The 16992-nt window shown below is 37.7% G+C and overlaps 1 protein-coding gene across 2 annotated transcripts in view; it reads left to right on the top strand.

The window, feature by feature from the left end:
* Nucleotides 1-14529, top strand: part of AP4E1 (adaptor related protein complex 4 subunit epsilon 1) — a 68959-nt gene extending 54430 nt beyond the window's left edge. For both annotated transcript variants that reach the window (XM_043471995.1, XM_043471994.1), the window contains 5 exons: nt 1059-1317; nt 4734-5291; nt 6309-6499; nt 10392-10549; nt 11442-14529. In XM_043471995.1, the coding sequence (XP_043327930.1) occupies nt 1059-1317; nt 4734-5291; nt 6309-6499; nt 10392-10549; nt 11442-11602 (1327 nt within the window). In that variant the 3' untranslated portion in view covers nt 11603-14529. The remainder of the gene's footprint in view (nt 1-1058; nt 1318-4733; nt 5292-6308; nt 6500-10391; nt 10550-11441) is intronic.
* Nucleotides 14530-16992: the final 2463 nt, after the last annotated feature.

Genomic DNA, 16992 nt, shown 5'->3' with positions numbered 1-16992 from the left:
GCCTATCTTATAGCGCAAATTTTAAAAATGCAGTTTTAGATCATGGCAGAGATACTTAACATGAGTTGGTGCCAAGGACACATGGTTCTTAAATGAAAACAGTAGAGGCAGTCTTTGGTTGTTTGAGCCTGCACTTATGATTTGCAGCTGTAGCTTTTGGGACAACAGTAGATGAGTCTTAATCCTAATCACTGCTTTATTCTTCTTCACCTCAGGTATTAACTCCTCACATTCATGCTTTTTCCAAAAGTATCATTAATACTTTTATCTTTTATAGGTCAAACCTCATTCATTTTTATTAATGTACATTATAATAGTTAATGGGGCTTTTCTGGTGGTTCAGTGGTAAAGAATCTGCCTGCTAATGCAGGAGATGTGGGTTCAATCCCTGGGTCAGGAAGACCCCTGAAGAAGGAAATGGCAACTACTCCATTGTTCTTACCTGAGAAATCCCTTGGACAGAGGAGCTGGGCAGGCTCCAGTCCACCGGGTCGCAAAAGAGTTGGACATGACTTAGTGACTAAACAACAGCAATAATAGGTGAAAATGTAGATTGTGTTCACATTAAGAAAACCTTTTGGATTAAAGGTAAATTTACACATAGGAGTAGATTTGAATGAATTTTTTTTTTTCTTTCCACAGGATTTTATGTAGTGAATTTATAGAGTGTTAATTCCTTCATTAAGTGATTATAGCTATGAGACTATGTCATTTCTGATCTTTAACCCATCAGAAGTAAGGATAATTTTGAAAAGTCCATACATTGAAAGGAACTGATTTATAGTATTTCTGTTTTTGGACGTCTTATTCAAACAGTTAAATGAAAATTAAATGATCTGAAATTTTAAACTGAGTCTTGAGTTCTGTTGCATTAAGTATTTTGACTGGGAGGTTGGCTTTAACTAAAAAACTGCAAATCTCAATTTTATTTCTGGCATATAATCTGAAAGCTATTTCTAAAAGATGACAACAAAGATGTGTTTTTTAAAAAATGCCTCATGAAGGTAACTGTTTAGCAGTTATTTAAACTGACTTGATTTCATTATCAATCTCCTTAGGACAAATGGCTTGAAGCTGGAAGGTATAAAGAAATTGTGGGGGAAAGAGGGCTATCTTCCCAAGAAGGAAAGCAAAACTGGTGATGAAACGGAAGCCCCTCCAGTTCCTCAGGAGAGTATAATAATGGAGAATGGAGATCAAACTGTAACAAAAAAGGATCAGTCTCAAGTCCTTACCCAATCTAAAGAGGAGAAAGAAAAGCAGCTGCTGGCATCATCATTGTTTGTTGGGCTAGGATCAGAAAGTACAATCAATTTGGTAAGTAGTCAGTTATATACCTCTGAGAATCTTATGTCCCCTGTTTTGAACAAAAAAACTGGTTCTACAAAAGTTCATGACTGTTAATCTATACACATTTTGGGAATGGCTCCTGCAGCTCCAGGGCCATAAGTGACATACCTTTTATATTCCTGAAGGAGAAAATCTTACTGGCTCAGCTTCAGTCATGTGTTCTCTTTAGTCAGTGCAAGGGTCAGAGTCCAGATTAAGTTGCAAATATGACCATGTATATTATCACCCTCATGGGTGGAAAGGACAGGCCTCAATGGAAAGTGGACTTGATGGAAATTAAAAATAGTAATAGTTCAACAATATTGATGTGTCTATGGAAAAAGTACTTCTTAAAATGGTTATTTTTAATAATGAAAAATAGGAATCAATTTAGATGTCTTAAGAGAATGGGTACATAAATTATATTAGCACTGAATATGACTTTGTCATTAAAAATGATAAATACTGCACTGTAAAATTAAAAAATACTTATATATATCAAGCAAAAAACCCCCAGAATATTATTTTTTTATATTGCTTATAACTGTTAAGATAAAAGTGTATTGAGGTTGAAAGGAATTATGCAAAAGTGATAATTATATTCAGAAATTTTGATTATGATGATTTGCAAAACTTTTTATGCTGATATATTATTATTATTCTCTTAGTAAAAGAATAAACTGTGGCATGAAGGACAGGTGCCATTTTTGAGTGTCTACGTATTCCATATGTAATTTTCCATTTGGTGGGCAGATGATCCCATCTAGTGCAAAATTATGATTAGAGCTATATTTTGTTCAGTTTTATATCACAGTTTTTTTCATCCTTCATCTCCCTTAGTGGAATTTTCCCTCCATCTCTGTCAACACTAGTCAAGTCTCTAGGCTACATTCTTTGCCTGTATCTCTTTCTTTTCCAGAGCTTATTTTTGTCAGACTTGACTATCAGAAAAAGTGAATTGAATTCATCCTAAAAGTATTAATAGGTAATTAATGTATCTTAATGTTGTCTCAGCACGTGTAGTTCGGCAGCACAGTGACTGATCTGGAGTCCGTGAGCTATTCCGGCAGGCTGTGATGAAGTTTCCATTGAATGATCTGTCACTAATAGGACAAGTTCTCGGTGGTCAGAGTGCATCAGGGTCAGGGTGCTCCAAGGCTTATGAAGTCCTCATTGGTGAGCCTTTTTCCGGGTGTTGAAGGATTTCTACCTTCACAACAAAGTGCATAGCTTTCAGAGTATTTCTCCTGAGAACATTCAGGGTGATAAATTAATTAGACTTTTATTTTTTTTTTTTTGGTGGGCTCAAAATAAGAAATGTAAGTAGGATGTTTTTCTATTTAAGTTAGGTTAAATCCTTTCTGCATTACCCCTCACACTTTTCTTTTTTCTTCAGCTATCACTAGAATTAGTTGGAAAAAAAGAGTGTATTTCCCTGTTTCAGGGGGCCCTGAAATATGTGAGGAACTATGTTATAACTCAGATGGCGTCATGCAGAAAGGAGGGGAAGCAAATAAGTACATAAAATTAGCATATATTATTTTTTAATACTACATGTAATAATGTTGTAGTTCAGTTGCTCAGTCATGTCTGACTCTTTGCAACCCCATGGACTGTAGCATTCTAGGCCTCTCTGTCCCTCACCATCTCCCAAAGTTTGCCCAAAGTTATGTCCATTGCATTGGTGATGCTGTCCAGTCATCTCATCCTCTGACGCTCTCTTCTCCTGCCCTCAATCTTTCCCAACATTAGGGACTTTTCCAATGTAATAATACATGCGGGGTAACATGTAAAATTACCTGGCAATCTTAACTTTTCTCTCACTGGGGCAAAATGGACAAGTCTTTTGGATAGCTGCTTTTCTCTACCAATCCTATTCTTTTCCTATTTTTCTAATTTTTAATGTTTTCAGTTACATAGATCAAGGTTATATTGAGTATTTCATTTTAACTAGTTTTTAAGTCTGTGTTCCATTTTGAGTTAATTTTTTAGCATAGTTTAGTGTGGGGGTTAAAGGTTTTTTTTCCCCCACATCTTTGCCTTTTATTTCACCATCATTTAAAAAAGTATTTTCTCTGGGTTGTGAATTTGAGGTTGACTGTTTCTTTTAAGTAATCTGACAAATAGGTTACTCCCATGTCTTCTGGCTTGTGTAGCTTCTAACTAATAGCAGGTTTGATAGTGTAGAAGAAAAGATCATTATGCTTGAAGACAAAGTAATAGAAACTATCCAAAATGAAACACGGAAAGAAAAGAGAAAACAAAAAACCCACAGCATTAGTGATCTGAGGACAATATCGAGTGGTCTAAGTGAAGTGAAGTTGCTCAGTCGTGTCCGACTCTTTGCGACCCCATGGACTGTAGCCTACCAGCACCCTCAGTCCATGGGATTTTCCAGGCAAGAATACTGGAGTGGGTTGCCATTTCCTTCTCCAATTGAGTGGTCTAGTACATATCTAATTCAAGTTCCATGGCTACCCAAAATGAAAGTCCTCTCCTTCCCCCATCCCTCAACTTATTTTCATTTTTGTGTTAATATAGTGTTAGTTCTTGTTTGATGACTTCTGAATTAAAAGGTCAGAGATGGACTTAACCTGCTGAGAGTTGGAAGAGATGTTGGGACTTGAGGGGATGAGAGGATGTGAAAAGGGAGCTAGAATTCTGATTAGCCAGAATAGTGTGAAGGATGGCCACGCAGGAGGATGAACTTAAAGTAGTGCCAGTCTGCTGCACTGACTTTAGATAGAACTTTGTGAGGCAAGAGGTCGCTTGAGTCATCACTCTTTTTGCATGGATTCTCAGCCATTTCCTTGGGAGGCTTAGCTCAAGAATAGCAAATTTGCTGTTCCCATCCCCTGAGTCTGTAACATACTTCACTAGTCACTTTTAGAATTCTTTCCTTCTGTGTGTTCTAGTTAGCCAGTGCTAGTTGATTATTAAGGTAAAGTCAGTTTTTCTTCCCTGTTTATTGACTCACAGGTCGTAAAAATAGGACTATTATAGATTGCTGAACCAAAGTTTGAGCCATCCCTATGTTTAAGGGTATTTTAGCTTCTACAGGACAACTCTGGAAACAAAAATTTGCTAACTTTTGCACTGTTTTTAATTTGTGCAATTCTGTACTCTAGCATTCTGAAGTCTAACAAGACTTAGAATTGTTCATTGTTGACTTTTTGACCTTATTTCTTTTTCTGATTTTATGTGTTTTTAATGAGAAGTAGATTTAGCTTAATAGTTCAGAGTTGTGTAGCTGTCAGAATTTTAGGGCTTAACATTTTATCCATCTCTAATATGTAGAACCTTAGCTAGTTACTACATTGCTCATTTGAAATTATTAAAAAAAAGTTTGACTCATGGCTTAGTAGAATGGTTTCTTTTTATATTATTATGTTTTATCTTTGCAGCTCGGAAAAGCAGATACCATTTCTCACAAGTTTAGAAGGAAATCAAAAATCAAAGAAACCAAAAGTGAGGAAACAACCACTGATCAAAATATAATCCGTTCTTCCTTTAGTTCTTCATCAAATGTGACTTATGAAGAAGATTATTGTTTGGATAATTTGCAGGATAGAGGAGACAAAGAATTAAAGAAGTTTCCTCTCAGTTCAGAACTTTTGGATTCGGAGTCACTGACAGAACTGCCCTTGGTTGAGAAAATCTCAAATTGCAGGCTGTCTACACCATCTTTGTTTGCTGATAACAACATGGAAATTTTTCACCCTCCTCAAGCCACTGCAGCCTCAGTTGCCAATGAAATCTCTTTAGCTTCTTCTTTGTTGGAAGAAACTAGTGAGCACATACATTCAGATCTTATGGAGGTCTGTAATAATGAAACCATATCTGTGTCTTCTTACAAAATTTGGAAAGATGATTGTTTGTTGGTGGTCTGGTCAGTTTTTAATAAAAGTGGTTTGGAACTGAAAAGTGCTAACTTAGAAATTGCTCCTGCAGAAAATTTCAAGGTAAGACAATGAATGGTTTATTATTTCTGCCTTAAATAGACAGTGCTTCCTTAATGTTTCTGCTGTTGACTCTTCTGATGGCTTATAAATTTCTCCCACATCCTTTTTGTTTCTTTAGCAAAAAGAGTGAAAGGTGTGACAGATTTTTAAAATTACTTTAGGTGGGACAAATAATTCAAAAGAGACAAGGGAACATAATAAAGATTGTACTGGAGAATACTGAGGAAGCTGATCCAGTTTCTTCTGTGAGCTGGAAGGCGTTAAGTGGGACATCCCGGGCCTGGCAGAATCCCGAGCTGGAGGCGCACGCGCTGTGCTGCCCTGCTGTGTTAGGTGCTCCGGTCGTGCCCACCTCTGCGACCCTGTGGATGTTGCCCGCCCAGCTCCCCTGTCCACGGGATTCTCCAGGCAAGAACTGGAGTGGGCTGCCGTGCCCTCCTCCAGGGGACCTTCCTGACCTAGAGATCAAACCCATGTCTCCTGCGACTCCCTCATTGTAGGCGGATTCTTTACTGCTGAGCCACCAGGGAAGCCCATAGATGTGCATTAGAATCACCTAATTCTAAAAACCTAAAAGCACAAACCAAAACCCAATTCAGTTGTCTGAGCTTTACCATCAGAACTTGATTTGAGTAAGGGTGGAGAATGAGAGGGAAAGATACCTATTTTTTTTTTTTTTCTTTAAACTCTCCTAGCTTTAAAACCTGGTACTAGTTAGTATTGAGAGCCACATGACTACTGTTGGTTTTTTTTTGGGTGGTGGTTGTTAAATCACACAGACATTTTCATTGTAATGCTGTTTGTTACATAATTCTGACCAATATATTATTATTTCTTAATTATCTGTGCTAGTGAATTTTTCTCAAGTGAAGTTGTCAGTTATCCTTATGTTGTGGTTTGTTATTAATATCTCACCATAGTATGCTTTTGTACCACTTCAGTTAAATAGAAAATTGGTATTCATGTGAAAGTCTGTATTGATACCTTCTTCAGTACTTACTTTATTTTTATTTACAGATCACTGAGCAACCTGGATGCTGTTTGCCCGTAATAGAAGCAGAAAGCACCAAAAATTTTCAATACAGTGTGCAGATGGAAAAACCTTTTGCAGAAGGAAATCTGTCTGGTTTTATAACTTACCAAGTGATGGATACTCACTCTGTTCAGCTTGAATTTTCAGTAAACTTATCACTGTTAGATTTCATTAGGTAAATACTTTTTGGAATATTAATTCAAGTTCTTCATTCATTCAGCAGCTATTTACTAGGCTCTTCTCTGGACAGAGCACTATATGAGGTGCTAGGGAGTATAACAGCTCAAAACTAGACACACTTCTGCCTTTAGGGAGGGGAGGGTTCATTCTAGGAAGAGACATTGAACAGTCATACAAATGCATGTATAACTGTGAATTGTCCTATGAACAGGAAGTAAATGGTGTGATGGATGATTGTAGTGTGGGGGACCCTGTATAGGTTTCCATGGCCAACCTATGGAAAACTTCTGAGAGAAACTAATGTTAATGTTTCAGTTCAGTTCAGTTGCTCAGTCGTGTCCAACTCTTTGTGACCTCATGGACTGCAGTATACCAGGCCTCCCTGTCCATCACCAACTCCTGGAGTTTATTCAAACTCATATCCATTGAGTTGGTGATGCCATCCAACCATCTCATCCTCTGTTGTCCCTTTCTCTCGCCTTCAGTCTTTCCCAGCATCACGGTCTTTTCAGATGAGTCAGTTCTTTGCATCAGGTGGCCAGAGTATTGGAGTTTCAGCTTCAGCATCAGTCCTTCTAATTAATATTAAGGACTGATTTCCTTTAGGATGGACTGGTTGGATCTCCTTGCTGTCCAAGGGATTCTCAAGAGTCTTCTCCAACACCACAATTCAAAAGCATCAATTCTTCAGCATTCACCTTTCTTTATAGTCCAACTCTCACATCCATACATGAGTACTGGAAAAACCATAGCTTTGACTAGATGGACGTTTGTTGACAAAGTAATGTTTCTGCTTTTTAATATGCTGTCTAGGTTGGTCATCACTTTCCTTCCAAGGAGTAAGTGTCTTTTAATTTCATGGCTGCAGTCACCATCTGCAGTGATTTTGGAGCCCAGAAAAATGAAGTCAGCCACTGTTTCCTCTGTTTCCCCATCTGTTTGCCATGAAGTGATGGGACCGGATGCCATGATCTTAGTTTTCTGAGTGTTGAGCTTTAACCCAACTTTTTCACTCTCCTCTTTCACTTTCATCAAGAGGCTCTTAAGTTCTTCACTTTCTACCATAAGGGTGGTGTCATCTGCATATCTGAGGTTATTGATATTTCTCCCGGCAATCTTGATTCCAGCTTATGCTTCATCCAGTCCAGCATTTCTCATGATGTACTATGCCTGTAAGTTGAATAAGCAGGGTGACAATATACAGCCTTGATGTACTCCTTTTCCTATTTGGAACCAGTCTGTTGTTCCTTGTCCAGTTCTAACTGTTGCTTCCCGACCTGCATACAGATTTCTCAAGAGGCAGGTCAGGTGGTCTGGTATTCCCATTTCTTTAAGAATTTTCAGTAGTTTATTGTGATCCACACAGTCAAAGGCTTTGGCATAGTCAGTAAAGCAGAAATAGATGTTTTTCTGGAACTCATGCTTTTTCGATGATCCAGAGGATGTTGGCAATTTGATCTCTGGCTCCTCTGCCTTTTCTAAAACCAGCTTGAACATCTGGAAGTTCATGGTTCATGTATTGCTGAAGCCTGACTTGGAGAATTTTGAGCATTACTTTACTAGCATGTGTAATGAGTGCAACTGTGTGGCAGTTTGAGCATTCTTTGGGATTGCCTTTCTTTGGGATTGGAATGAAAACTGACCTTTTCCAGTCCTGTGGGTACTGCTGAGTTTTCCAAATTTGCTGGCATAATGAGTGCAGCACTTTCACAACATCATCTTTTAGGATTTGAAATAGCTCAACTGGAATTCCATCACCTCCATTAGCTTTGTTCATAGTGATGCTTCCTAAGGCCCACTTGACTTCACATTCCAGGATGTCTTGCTCTAGGTGAGTGATCACACCATCGTGATTATCTGGGTCGTGAAGATCTTTTTTGTACAGTTCTTCTGTGTATTCTTGCCCACTCTTCTTAATATCTTCTGCTTCTGTTAGGTCCATACCATTTCTGTCCTTTATTGAGCCCATCTTTGCATGAAATGTTCCCTTGGTATCTCTAATCACCTTGAAGAGATCTCTAGTCTTTCCCATTCTGTTATTTTCCTCTGTTTCTTTGCACTGATTACTGAGGAAGGCTTTCTTATCTCTCCTTGCTATTTTTTGGAACTCTGCATTCAAATGGGTATATCTTTCCTTTTCTCCTTTGCTTTTCTCTTCTCTTCTTTTCACAGCTATTTGTAAGGCCTCCTCAGACAGCCACTTTGCTTTCTTGCATTTCTTTTTCTTGGGGATGGTCTTGATCCCTGTCTCCTGTATAGTGTCATGAACCTTCCTCCATAGTTCATCGGGCACTCTGTCTATCAGATCTAGTCCCTTAAATCTGTTTGTCACTTCCACTGTATAATCCTCAGGGCTTTGATTTAGGTCATACCTGAATGGTCTAGTGGTTTTCCTCACTTTGTTCAATTTAAGTCTGAATTTGGCAATAAGGAGTTCATGATCTGAGCCACAGTCAGCTCCCGGTCTTGTTTTTGCTGACTGTATAGAGCTTCTCCATCTTTGGCTGCAAAGAATATGATCAGTCTGATTTTGGTATTGACCGTCTGGTGATGTCCGTGTGTAGAGTCTTCTCTTGTGTTGTGGAAGAGGGTGTTTGCTATGACCAGTAAAGTTATTAAGCTTTTATTAGACATACAGTATTTAGTTATTGCACTAGCATTGTGCAGTGCTACCCACATAATTGTAAACCTTTTAAACTTTCTGCTCTCATTTAGTATTATGAATATATTGTACTGTGTTCAAACATTTTTTAAAATGAAGCATGCCTGAACCAAGAATGTAGAATACCAATGAATATCTGTAAAAAAATTTTTTTAACCTTCACACATCCATCTATAATTTTTGCCCATTCTTCAAAGTCTTTTAGTGAGAACATGTTTATCAGTCTGTCAAAGAGTATGTATTTATACCTGTGGTGCTGAAAAGATAAAATCCAGCCTTGAAAAAACTTACATTCTGTGACTATGAAGGTTATGTCCCATGGTGAACATTAGTAACCTGAGGAAGCACAGCATATGTGCCACAAACAATTCTGTTCTTATGAGTAAAATCCTCTATATCTTAAAATTTTTTCTTCTAATTATAAAATCAATATTTAATTATTATAAGAATTTAAAAGTTATAGACAAATATAAGTAGAATGTAAAACTTTCCCATTCTTCCTGGGATATCCCAGTGTTAACTATTTGATCTTTAGCTGCCTGAACCATTTAAAAACTATATTTGTTAAAATTCTTTCTCTTGGTCCAGTTTGCCTAAGGTTCTAGATCTTTGTATTCATACTTTTGTACATGACTTTGACTTTGATAGAGTATCTCATCCCCAAATCTAAAGTATGTGTGCTCAGTTGCTTCAGTCATGTTTGACCCTTTGTGACCCCATGGTCTGAAGCATGCCAGACTCCTCTGTCCGTGGAATTCTTCAGGCCAGAATACTGGAGTTGGTTGCTGTGCTCTTCTCCAGGGGATCTTCCCGACCCAGGAGTTGAACCCATATCTCTGGCATCTCTGGCATTGCAGGCAGGTTCTTTACCCATTGAGCCACCTGGGAAGCTCTAATCTAAAGTATACATGAAAGAAAAGTTTTATATTTGAATGATTCATGAAATTATTTGGTGAAATTTTACTGTAATGACTAATGAGCAGAAAAAGAATTGGGTGATGTATTGAAAAGACATTTGTTCTGTAATAACATCTGTTTTCAGCATTGTCTTCAAGTTAGAGGATGATAGTAAGCATTCTGATCATATCTGGTTTAAAAAACATAGATTTCATAGGATTTAGATTTGTAATGATTTTTTTTTATTCCCATGAGTTATTTGAAATGTATTTGTTTAGAATCATTTCATTCTTATGGACATAAATCTAATTTTCACAATTATTTTCAGGCCATTAAAAATCTCGACTGAAGACTTTGGTAAACTTTGGTTGTCCTTCGCAAATGATGTGAAACAAAATGTAAAGATGTCAGAATCTCAAGCTGCTCTGAGTTCTACCTTAAAGGCCTTGCAACAGGAACTAAGACTTCATGTTGTTGACATTATAGGTTTGTAGAGTTTTTGAGAAGGCAATCTTGTGTTTATGGGGCCTTTCTTACAATCAGAAAACAAACTCTTAAAAGTATCTGATTTCTTAGGGCTGTATATCCTCTTATAACATCTTTTTGATAAGTGTGTAATGCAGACTTTATTAAAAGATTTTTTTGTGTGGTAAAGTATACATAACAAAATTTTACCATTTTGATAATTTTTAAGTGTATTGGTGAGTGGCATTAAATATATTTCATTTTGTTGTGCAGCCATTGCCACTGTCATTTTCAGAACCTTTTCCTCTTTCTTAACTGAAATTGTACCCATTAAGCACTGACTTTCCATTGCCTCTCTTCTGTAGCCCTTGGCAGCCACCATCCTATTTTCTGTCTCTATGAATTTGACTACTCTAGGTACCTCATCTAAGTAGACTCATACAGTATTTGTCCTTTTGTGACTGGCTTATTTCACTTTTAATGTCTTCAAGGTTCATCCATGTTATGTATCAAAATTTCCTTCCTTTTTAAGCCTAAATATAGTCACATTGTATGAATACACCATGTTTCATTTGTCAGTTAATCTTTTGATGGACATTTGGTTTGCTGCCACCTTTTGGCTGTTCTGAATGATGCTGCTTTGAACATGGGTATACAAATAATCTGTGTTTGAGCCCCTGCTTTCAGTTCTTTTAGTTATATACCCCAAAGTAGAATTTTGATAATTGCTGTTTTAACGGGTATGAAGTAGTGTTCATTTTATTCATAATCATTAGTTTTGATTTGCATTTTCTTAATGATCAGTGTTGTTGAGTATCTTTTCACGTGCTTATTGGATATTTGTATATACTTTGTAGAACTGTCTGTTGAAGTCTTTTTGAATTAAAGGATTTCTGATTTTGTTTTGTTGTAGGTAATGAAGGGCTCTTGGCCTGTCAACTGCTCCCATCCATCCCCTGCTTGCTGCATTTTCGAGTTCATGGTGACATGTTAGCCCTGTGGTTCAGATCCTCCTGTTCTACTCTTCCTGACTATTTACTTTATCAGTGTCAAAAAGTGATGGAGGGATCCTAGCAAAAGCTCTGCTTATATTTTACTCCATCAAAATAAATGGTTTACATAGATAAACTTATTTACCAAAGTAAAAAGGATTAATGGTACTTCTAATGAAAATGGGGATTATCACAGGTTGTGGTTTTATGTGTTTTCTTTATGGTTCCTGATCAAGAAAGATCCCCAAGAAACTGTACCCCTAACCTTTTACTCAGGATTGTACAGTAGGTTTGGGTCCTGAAAAAGCGGCCTAAGCTAATGCTATAAACTGCTAATGATTTATATATATCACTTAGTGCAGAGGGTCTGAAAATAATTTATTTTGTTATAAATAATTTTATAGCAGATTTACTCTAGTGCTAAAGCTGATTTATAGTAAAGCCAGGTCTCAGTTCTCTGCGTTAATGGAGGGGAGACCTGAACTTAATAATCCCAGATCGAATTCATATTTGGCTTTGAAATGCAGTGTATGCTTTTTGGTCAGCAAGTCATTACTTTCAATAATGTTTTGCTTAGATCAGTATTGAGCTAAGTTGGCACAGCACACACTAATACTTCAGGAGACCCATGAGCACGTTGGATTTTGAGGGATCCAATCTGTGGTACAGTTTTTATTATAACTTGATACACATAATTGCAAACAATTTGGCTACAAAATTTGTTTTCCACTTGCGTTAATTTTTAAAATTCAAAATGAATCACTGTATTCTTGTTTTAAAAACTCAGAGCCGTTTACATAATATTATTATTTAGAAACAAAACCTGTAAGAGCACACAGTACTAAAGTAAACAGGTATAAGAGGACTTTTCACTTATGGCAAATATCTTAGTTACCACTTAGATTTTTTTTGGCACATTAAAATTTGTGAATAGAGTACAAATGACAAAACCATCTTTCCTGGCCTTTGAATCCACTAGTACTCAATGGATGAAATGAGAAGAGTGATAGTCTTAAGTTTACCATACAGATTCTTCAGTAAAATACATGATTTTCATGTTACAGTTGTGCCTATATGACCTCTGTCAGAACTATTATCAGTAAAAGAGGTTAAGCCTAATTTGAATGATAGACCAGAATCTTAAGATTATACATTTATGTTAAAAACAGAGTATTTTATAAAACCTTATGGTGCTGTGGAAAATATTTATTATTTCACTTTTTCTGATACTTCATGGTAGAAACTATTCAGGTAATATAGTTTTAAGTCATATTGTAGTTAATACTCTGGTTAATTGGTACTGTTTATCACCCAGGTGTGGAATTGTGGTTTTAGGTTGTCTCATTAATCATAACTGATAGGGAATTCCCCAAAGCTGATAGACTTCACTAGTTATTTGTGTTTAGCATATCTCTTCCTAAAAACAAAAGCCACATTAAGAAATTAATTTTTAAGTTACTCATTAAAAAAACACCTTGTTAATTTCATGCTTCTAAAAAAGCATGCAGTAAGACCTTGCTACAAGAGCAATGAGAAGTGGTTAGAATTTCCTGAGTAGGTTTTTCCTTTTGAATAGAAGATCAGATTCATTCTCAAGTTCCCAGCAGTGTCATGATGACAGGAATATGAATGACGGGAGAGTGTGGACACTGTTGGCTTTCTCTTTATTGCTGCCTCTGTCAGCAGCACCCTCCCACCCCACCTTGTCCTGTTGATACTCTGACAAAGAGATAGGAAGTGCCCTCTCACTTTGCGAAGGAATGTAGAGTGTAGCAAAAGAGGTGCTTCATATTTTTGTGTCCCTGCTTCCTTTTGTGTGGTCACCACGTCTGGGTGGAGTGTGGAGCAGTGGATGTAAGGTGCCCAACATGTAAGGTGGACAGCTAGCTGGGAGAGATTACAGTGAGCTGTTGTGCTGCTTTGTTACAGGGTGTTCATGGGTGGCAGCAGCAGTTGTCAGGAGAGACACGCTTGGCCTCCAGTGCTAATGGTGGGAAATGTGTAATGGTAGGTTAGGGCTGGGAGTATGATTTTGCGTCTGTCAGAGGGAACGTGGTGTCACTTTTGTTCTTTCTGAACCCACTGCATAAAAAGTAGGATAAAAGGATTTCTGCTGAATGTTTAATAGAATGTTTACATTTTTATATTTTTATGGTTTTTAAAAACAATAATAGAAAGGAGTAGATTTTAAAGAACTTCAGAGCAGTATATATTCTGCCTAAACTAATGAATGTTTTAAGTTCTAGATCAGGCATCACCAGCTTTTTCTGCATTGTAGGAGATGTGACGATGAAGTAGGAAGAACGAATTTTTTTGTGGGCAAGATCGTCTCTTTATCTTATAATTCAGTCAAGTAAAGGGGCGACATCTGGAGTGAGAGCTCTTGTGGAGGGGAGATGCAGCTGGTGAGTTCTCTGCTGGGCATCTTTGCTGAGAACACAGGTGGCGATGAGTGTGAATCTGGGGAGAATAAAGGGAAGACAGGAAAGCCTTAAGAGACAGTGGAGGAAGAAGGAGCAGGCTTCCACCGGAGGAGTAGATTAGTCGCAGGGGAGTGTGGGCCCTGAGTAGGGGTCCTTCTGAAAAAAACTGCAGATGGAAGCTGAACAGTTACCAAGTGCTGATGTGCCAAGCATGCCAAGCACAGCATGTGCTCTGCAGAGGAGCAGTATTTAAAAAATATTCTATAATCTACGGAAACAATTTTGGTTAAAATGCAGTTTTATTTTTTCCTTTATTTTAGTTCATGTCATTTGTGTTTTAAAATATCAAGCAATTTTTTTTTTTTTATGGATTAATGTGATCTTTGTCTCATGTTTGTGAGCCACTGAAAGTGCACTGAACCTATTCACATGTCTTTTAAGGTGTTGTTTTCATTTGTTTTAAAATTTTAGGAGGGAAAAATGCAAGTGAATAACAGCTTTCCAGGCATTAGTTGCCTTATTTTGGAGTTGAATTCTGTAATTTGAAAAAATTCAGTTAAACATGTAATAAATGCAAAGTGATCTATGTTGTTGTTCTTTGGTCTATATATTCTTTACCATCTAAAAGTAATACTTTTCAGTGATTTGATAGGCATTAGCTAAAAAGAGCAGAAGCAATTGGAATGGGATGAAAAGAGTGATTTACTTATTATAGCCCCAAAGCATGTCATATAATTGGTTAAAAGTAAAGACACTGCTCTTTCTTTATGATGTTCAGAGAAAACTTTCTGGGCTTCTGACAGGTTAGAGCATGGATTGATCCTCAGGAACTTGTCCATATCCCCTGCTTTCATCCTAGCCTGACCAGAGCATTCAAAGCAGTGTTTTGTTTCTATATTGCCTCATCTCAAGATGCAAGAAACACGGTAAGTCAGGTGGTGACTTCTTATCTAAAGACTCTGAGTCTCCTGGCCATCTCTGCATTGTGTATCCTAAGACACAAAGAAATGATATTTAAATCTCACTTACAGATGACTCTCGTTGGCTATAATGCACAGCAGGAAAATGTTCTGGGGCTTGAAACTGATATTTTGGGCACAGAAGGTAAAGGAGGTTTAAATGCCTCACACCATTAAAAAGAAGGATGGCCTGCAGCCAAATGGGCCAGGGGTAATGATTATATGAAATTTACTTGTTATGTATGTGCATAATAAGAGGCTGTGAGCTTTTTAGAGCTAGGAACCAGGTGTGTATTTTTATGTCCCTTTTGTCTGGTACCTGACAGTGTATTGAATGAATGACTAAAAAGACCTGTTCCCTAAAAATAAGTAATCTGAAGTTAAAGTGAAAGTCGCTCAGTCATGTCCGACTCTTTGCAACCCCATGGACTATATAGTCCATGGGATTCTCCAGGCCAGAATACTGGAGTAGGTAGCCTTTCCCTTCTCCAGGGGATCTTCTGAACCCAGGGATCGAACCCAGGTCTCCTGCATTGCAGGGGAATTCTTTTCTATATGAGCCACAAGGGAGGCCCAAGAATACTGGAGTGGGTAGCCCTATCCCTTCTCCAGGGTGTCTTCCTGACCTAGGAATTGAACCAGGGTCTCCTGCATTGCAGGTGGATTCTTTACCAACTGAGCTATCTGAGACCTGGTAATATCCAGGGATTGATTTTAGTAATCCTGTGGCTCTCCCAGAAATAAAGAAAAGGGAACTGACTGGCTTAGAGATAGAAGTCAGCAGAAAAGGGTTCCAGTGGAAATAACTTGTGCCAGTTTGTACCAGGTAGGGGAGGAGAAATATGACCAGTTGAAGAGACCCTTACCAGTCTAAGTCCCATGAGAATGTGCCATGTCATTTAAGAGATCTCTCTGCGAAGGAAATGTGATTACAGATAGAAATTATGACTTGGAGAAGGGGAACTTTTCTATAATATGTCAGATGTTCATGAGTTCTTATTGGTCTAGAAGAACTTTTTCTAGGATGGAAAGTGGTAGACATTTGGTCAGTGAAATTAAACATAGGGAGGTAATGAATATAAGGCAGATTTACCAGCTAAATTAGTATCACCCATTTCTTTAGAAAAGTGAGAACTATGGTAATGGGAGAGACAACTATACTGATATTAAAAAGGTCAACAGCATTAGGAAAGTTGGGAAAGAACAGGCCGCCTGGGATAGAGCACAAGAAAAGGAAATGTTCATTTGTATCACACGGGAAATGTTATGGTAGGTACATGGATCCAAGATAAGAGGATGCCCCCAAAAATGAGTCCCAGAGAACCATGAGCACTTAAAGATTGTGGCCTGGATGCAGAGAGGATGGGCCTGTGTGTGGGGAAAGTCAAAGTTTACTGGCACACTTATAACACTGGAAAACTAGTGGGTCCTCATAACTGATTGTGGCTAGATTGTGGGCTTTTCTCCAAGAGAAGGACTCAATTTCCTTTAGTTGTTTTAAACTATTTTCCTAAGTGGATGAGTATTTTTCCTTTCTTAAACTTTAAGATGCCTTTGTGACTAAATGGCTGACCTCAGAAAGTTTTTTCCCTGATGGGGTCTGACAGGTCTTAGGCCAAATGGATAGAGACTAGAGCCTAGAGATTATTCATGCTTTCATGAGAGAAAAGGAGTTAGAAGTTTAATTGCACATCTTCTCCACACTTTAATTGTGTACATACTTAATGGCTGACTCCGCCCTTTATGACAAATAGGAACAGAGGCAAGGCATATATATATTCTTAGGGAGGGGCATTTGGTCTGATGTGTTGCCTTGTAATTTAATAAAGGTAAGGGCAGTATCCGTGACTAGAGCAAACTGGTCCTCATTGATCATGGATATCAATGTGTAAGAACTTAGTTTTTTCATCTTAGTTGATGGTTAATGGGGTTAGGTAGAAGAATTTTTGAGCCTTTAAAGGAAAGGTGAAATTATTTGAACCCAAATATTGGACCAGTCTTCACTTCCAGAAGCAATAGTAGTGTCTTTTATTATTTATACAGAGCCTTTCTGAACACACCTGAGTTAAAAGACTTTGGACTGTGGCTCA

This window comes from Cervus canadensis, chromosome 6, assembly GCF_019320065.1.
Source record: "Cervus canadensis isolate Bull #8, Minnesota chromosome 6, ASM1932006v1, whole genome shotgun sequence".
In the NCBI taxonomy this organism is placed as follows: Eukaryota; Metazoa; Chordata; class Mammalia; order Artiodactyla; family Cervidae; genus Cervus; species Cervus canadensis.
This window is presented reverse-complemented; position numbering and strand designations above follow the sequence as displayed.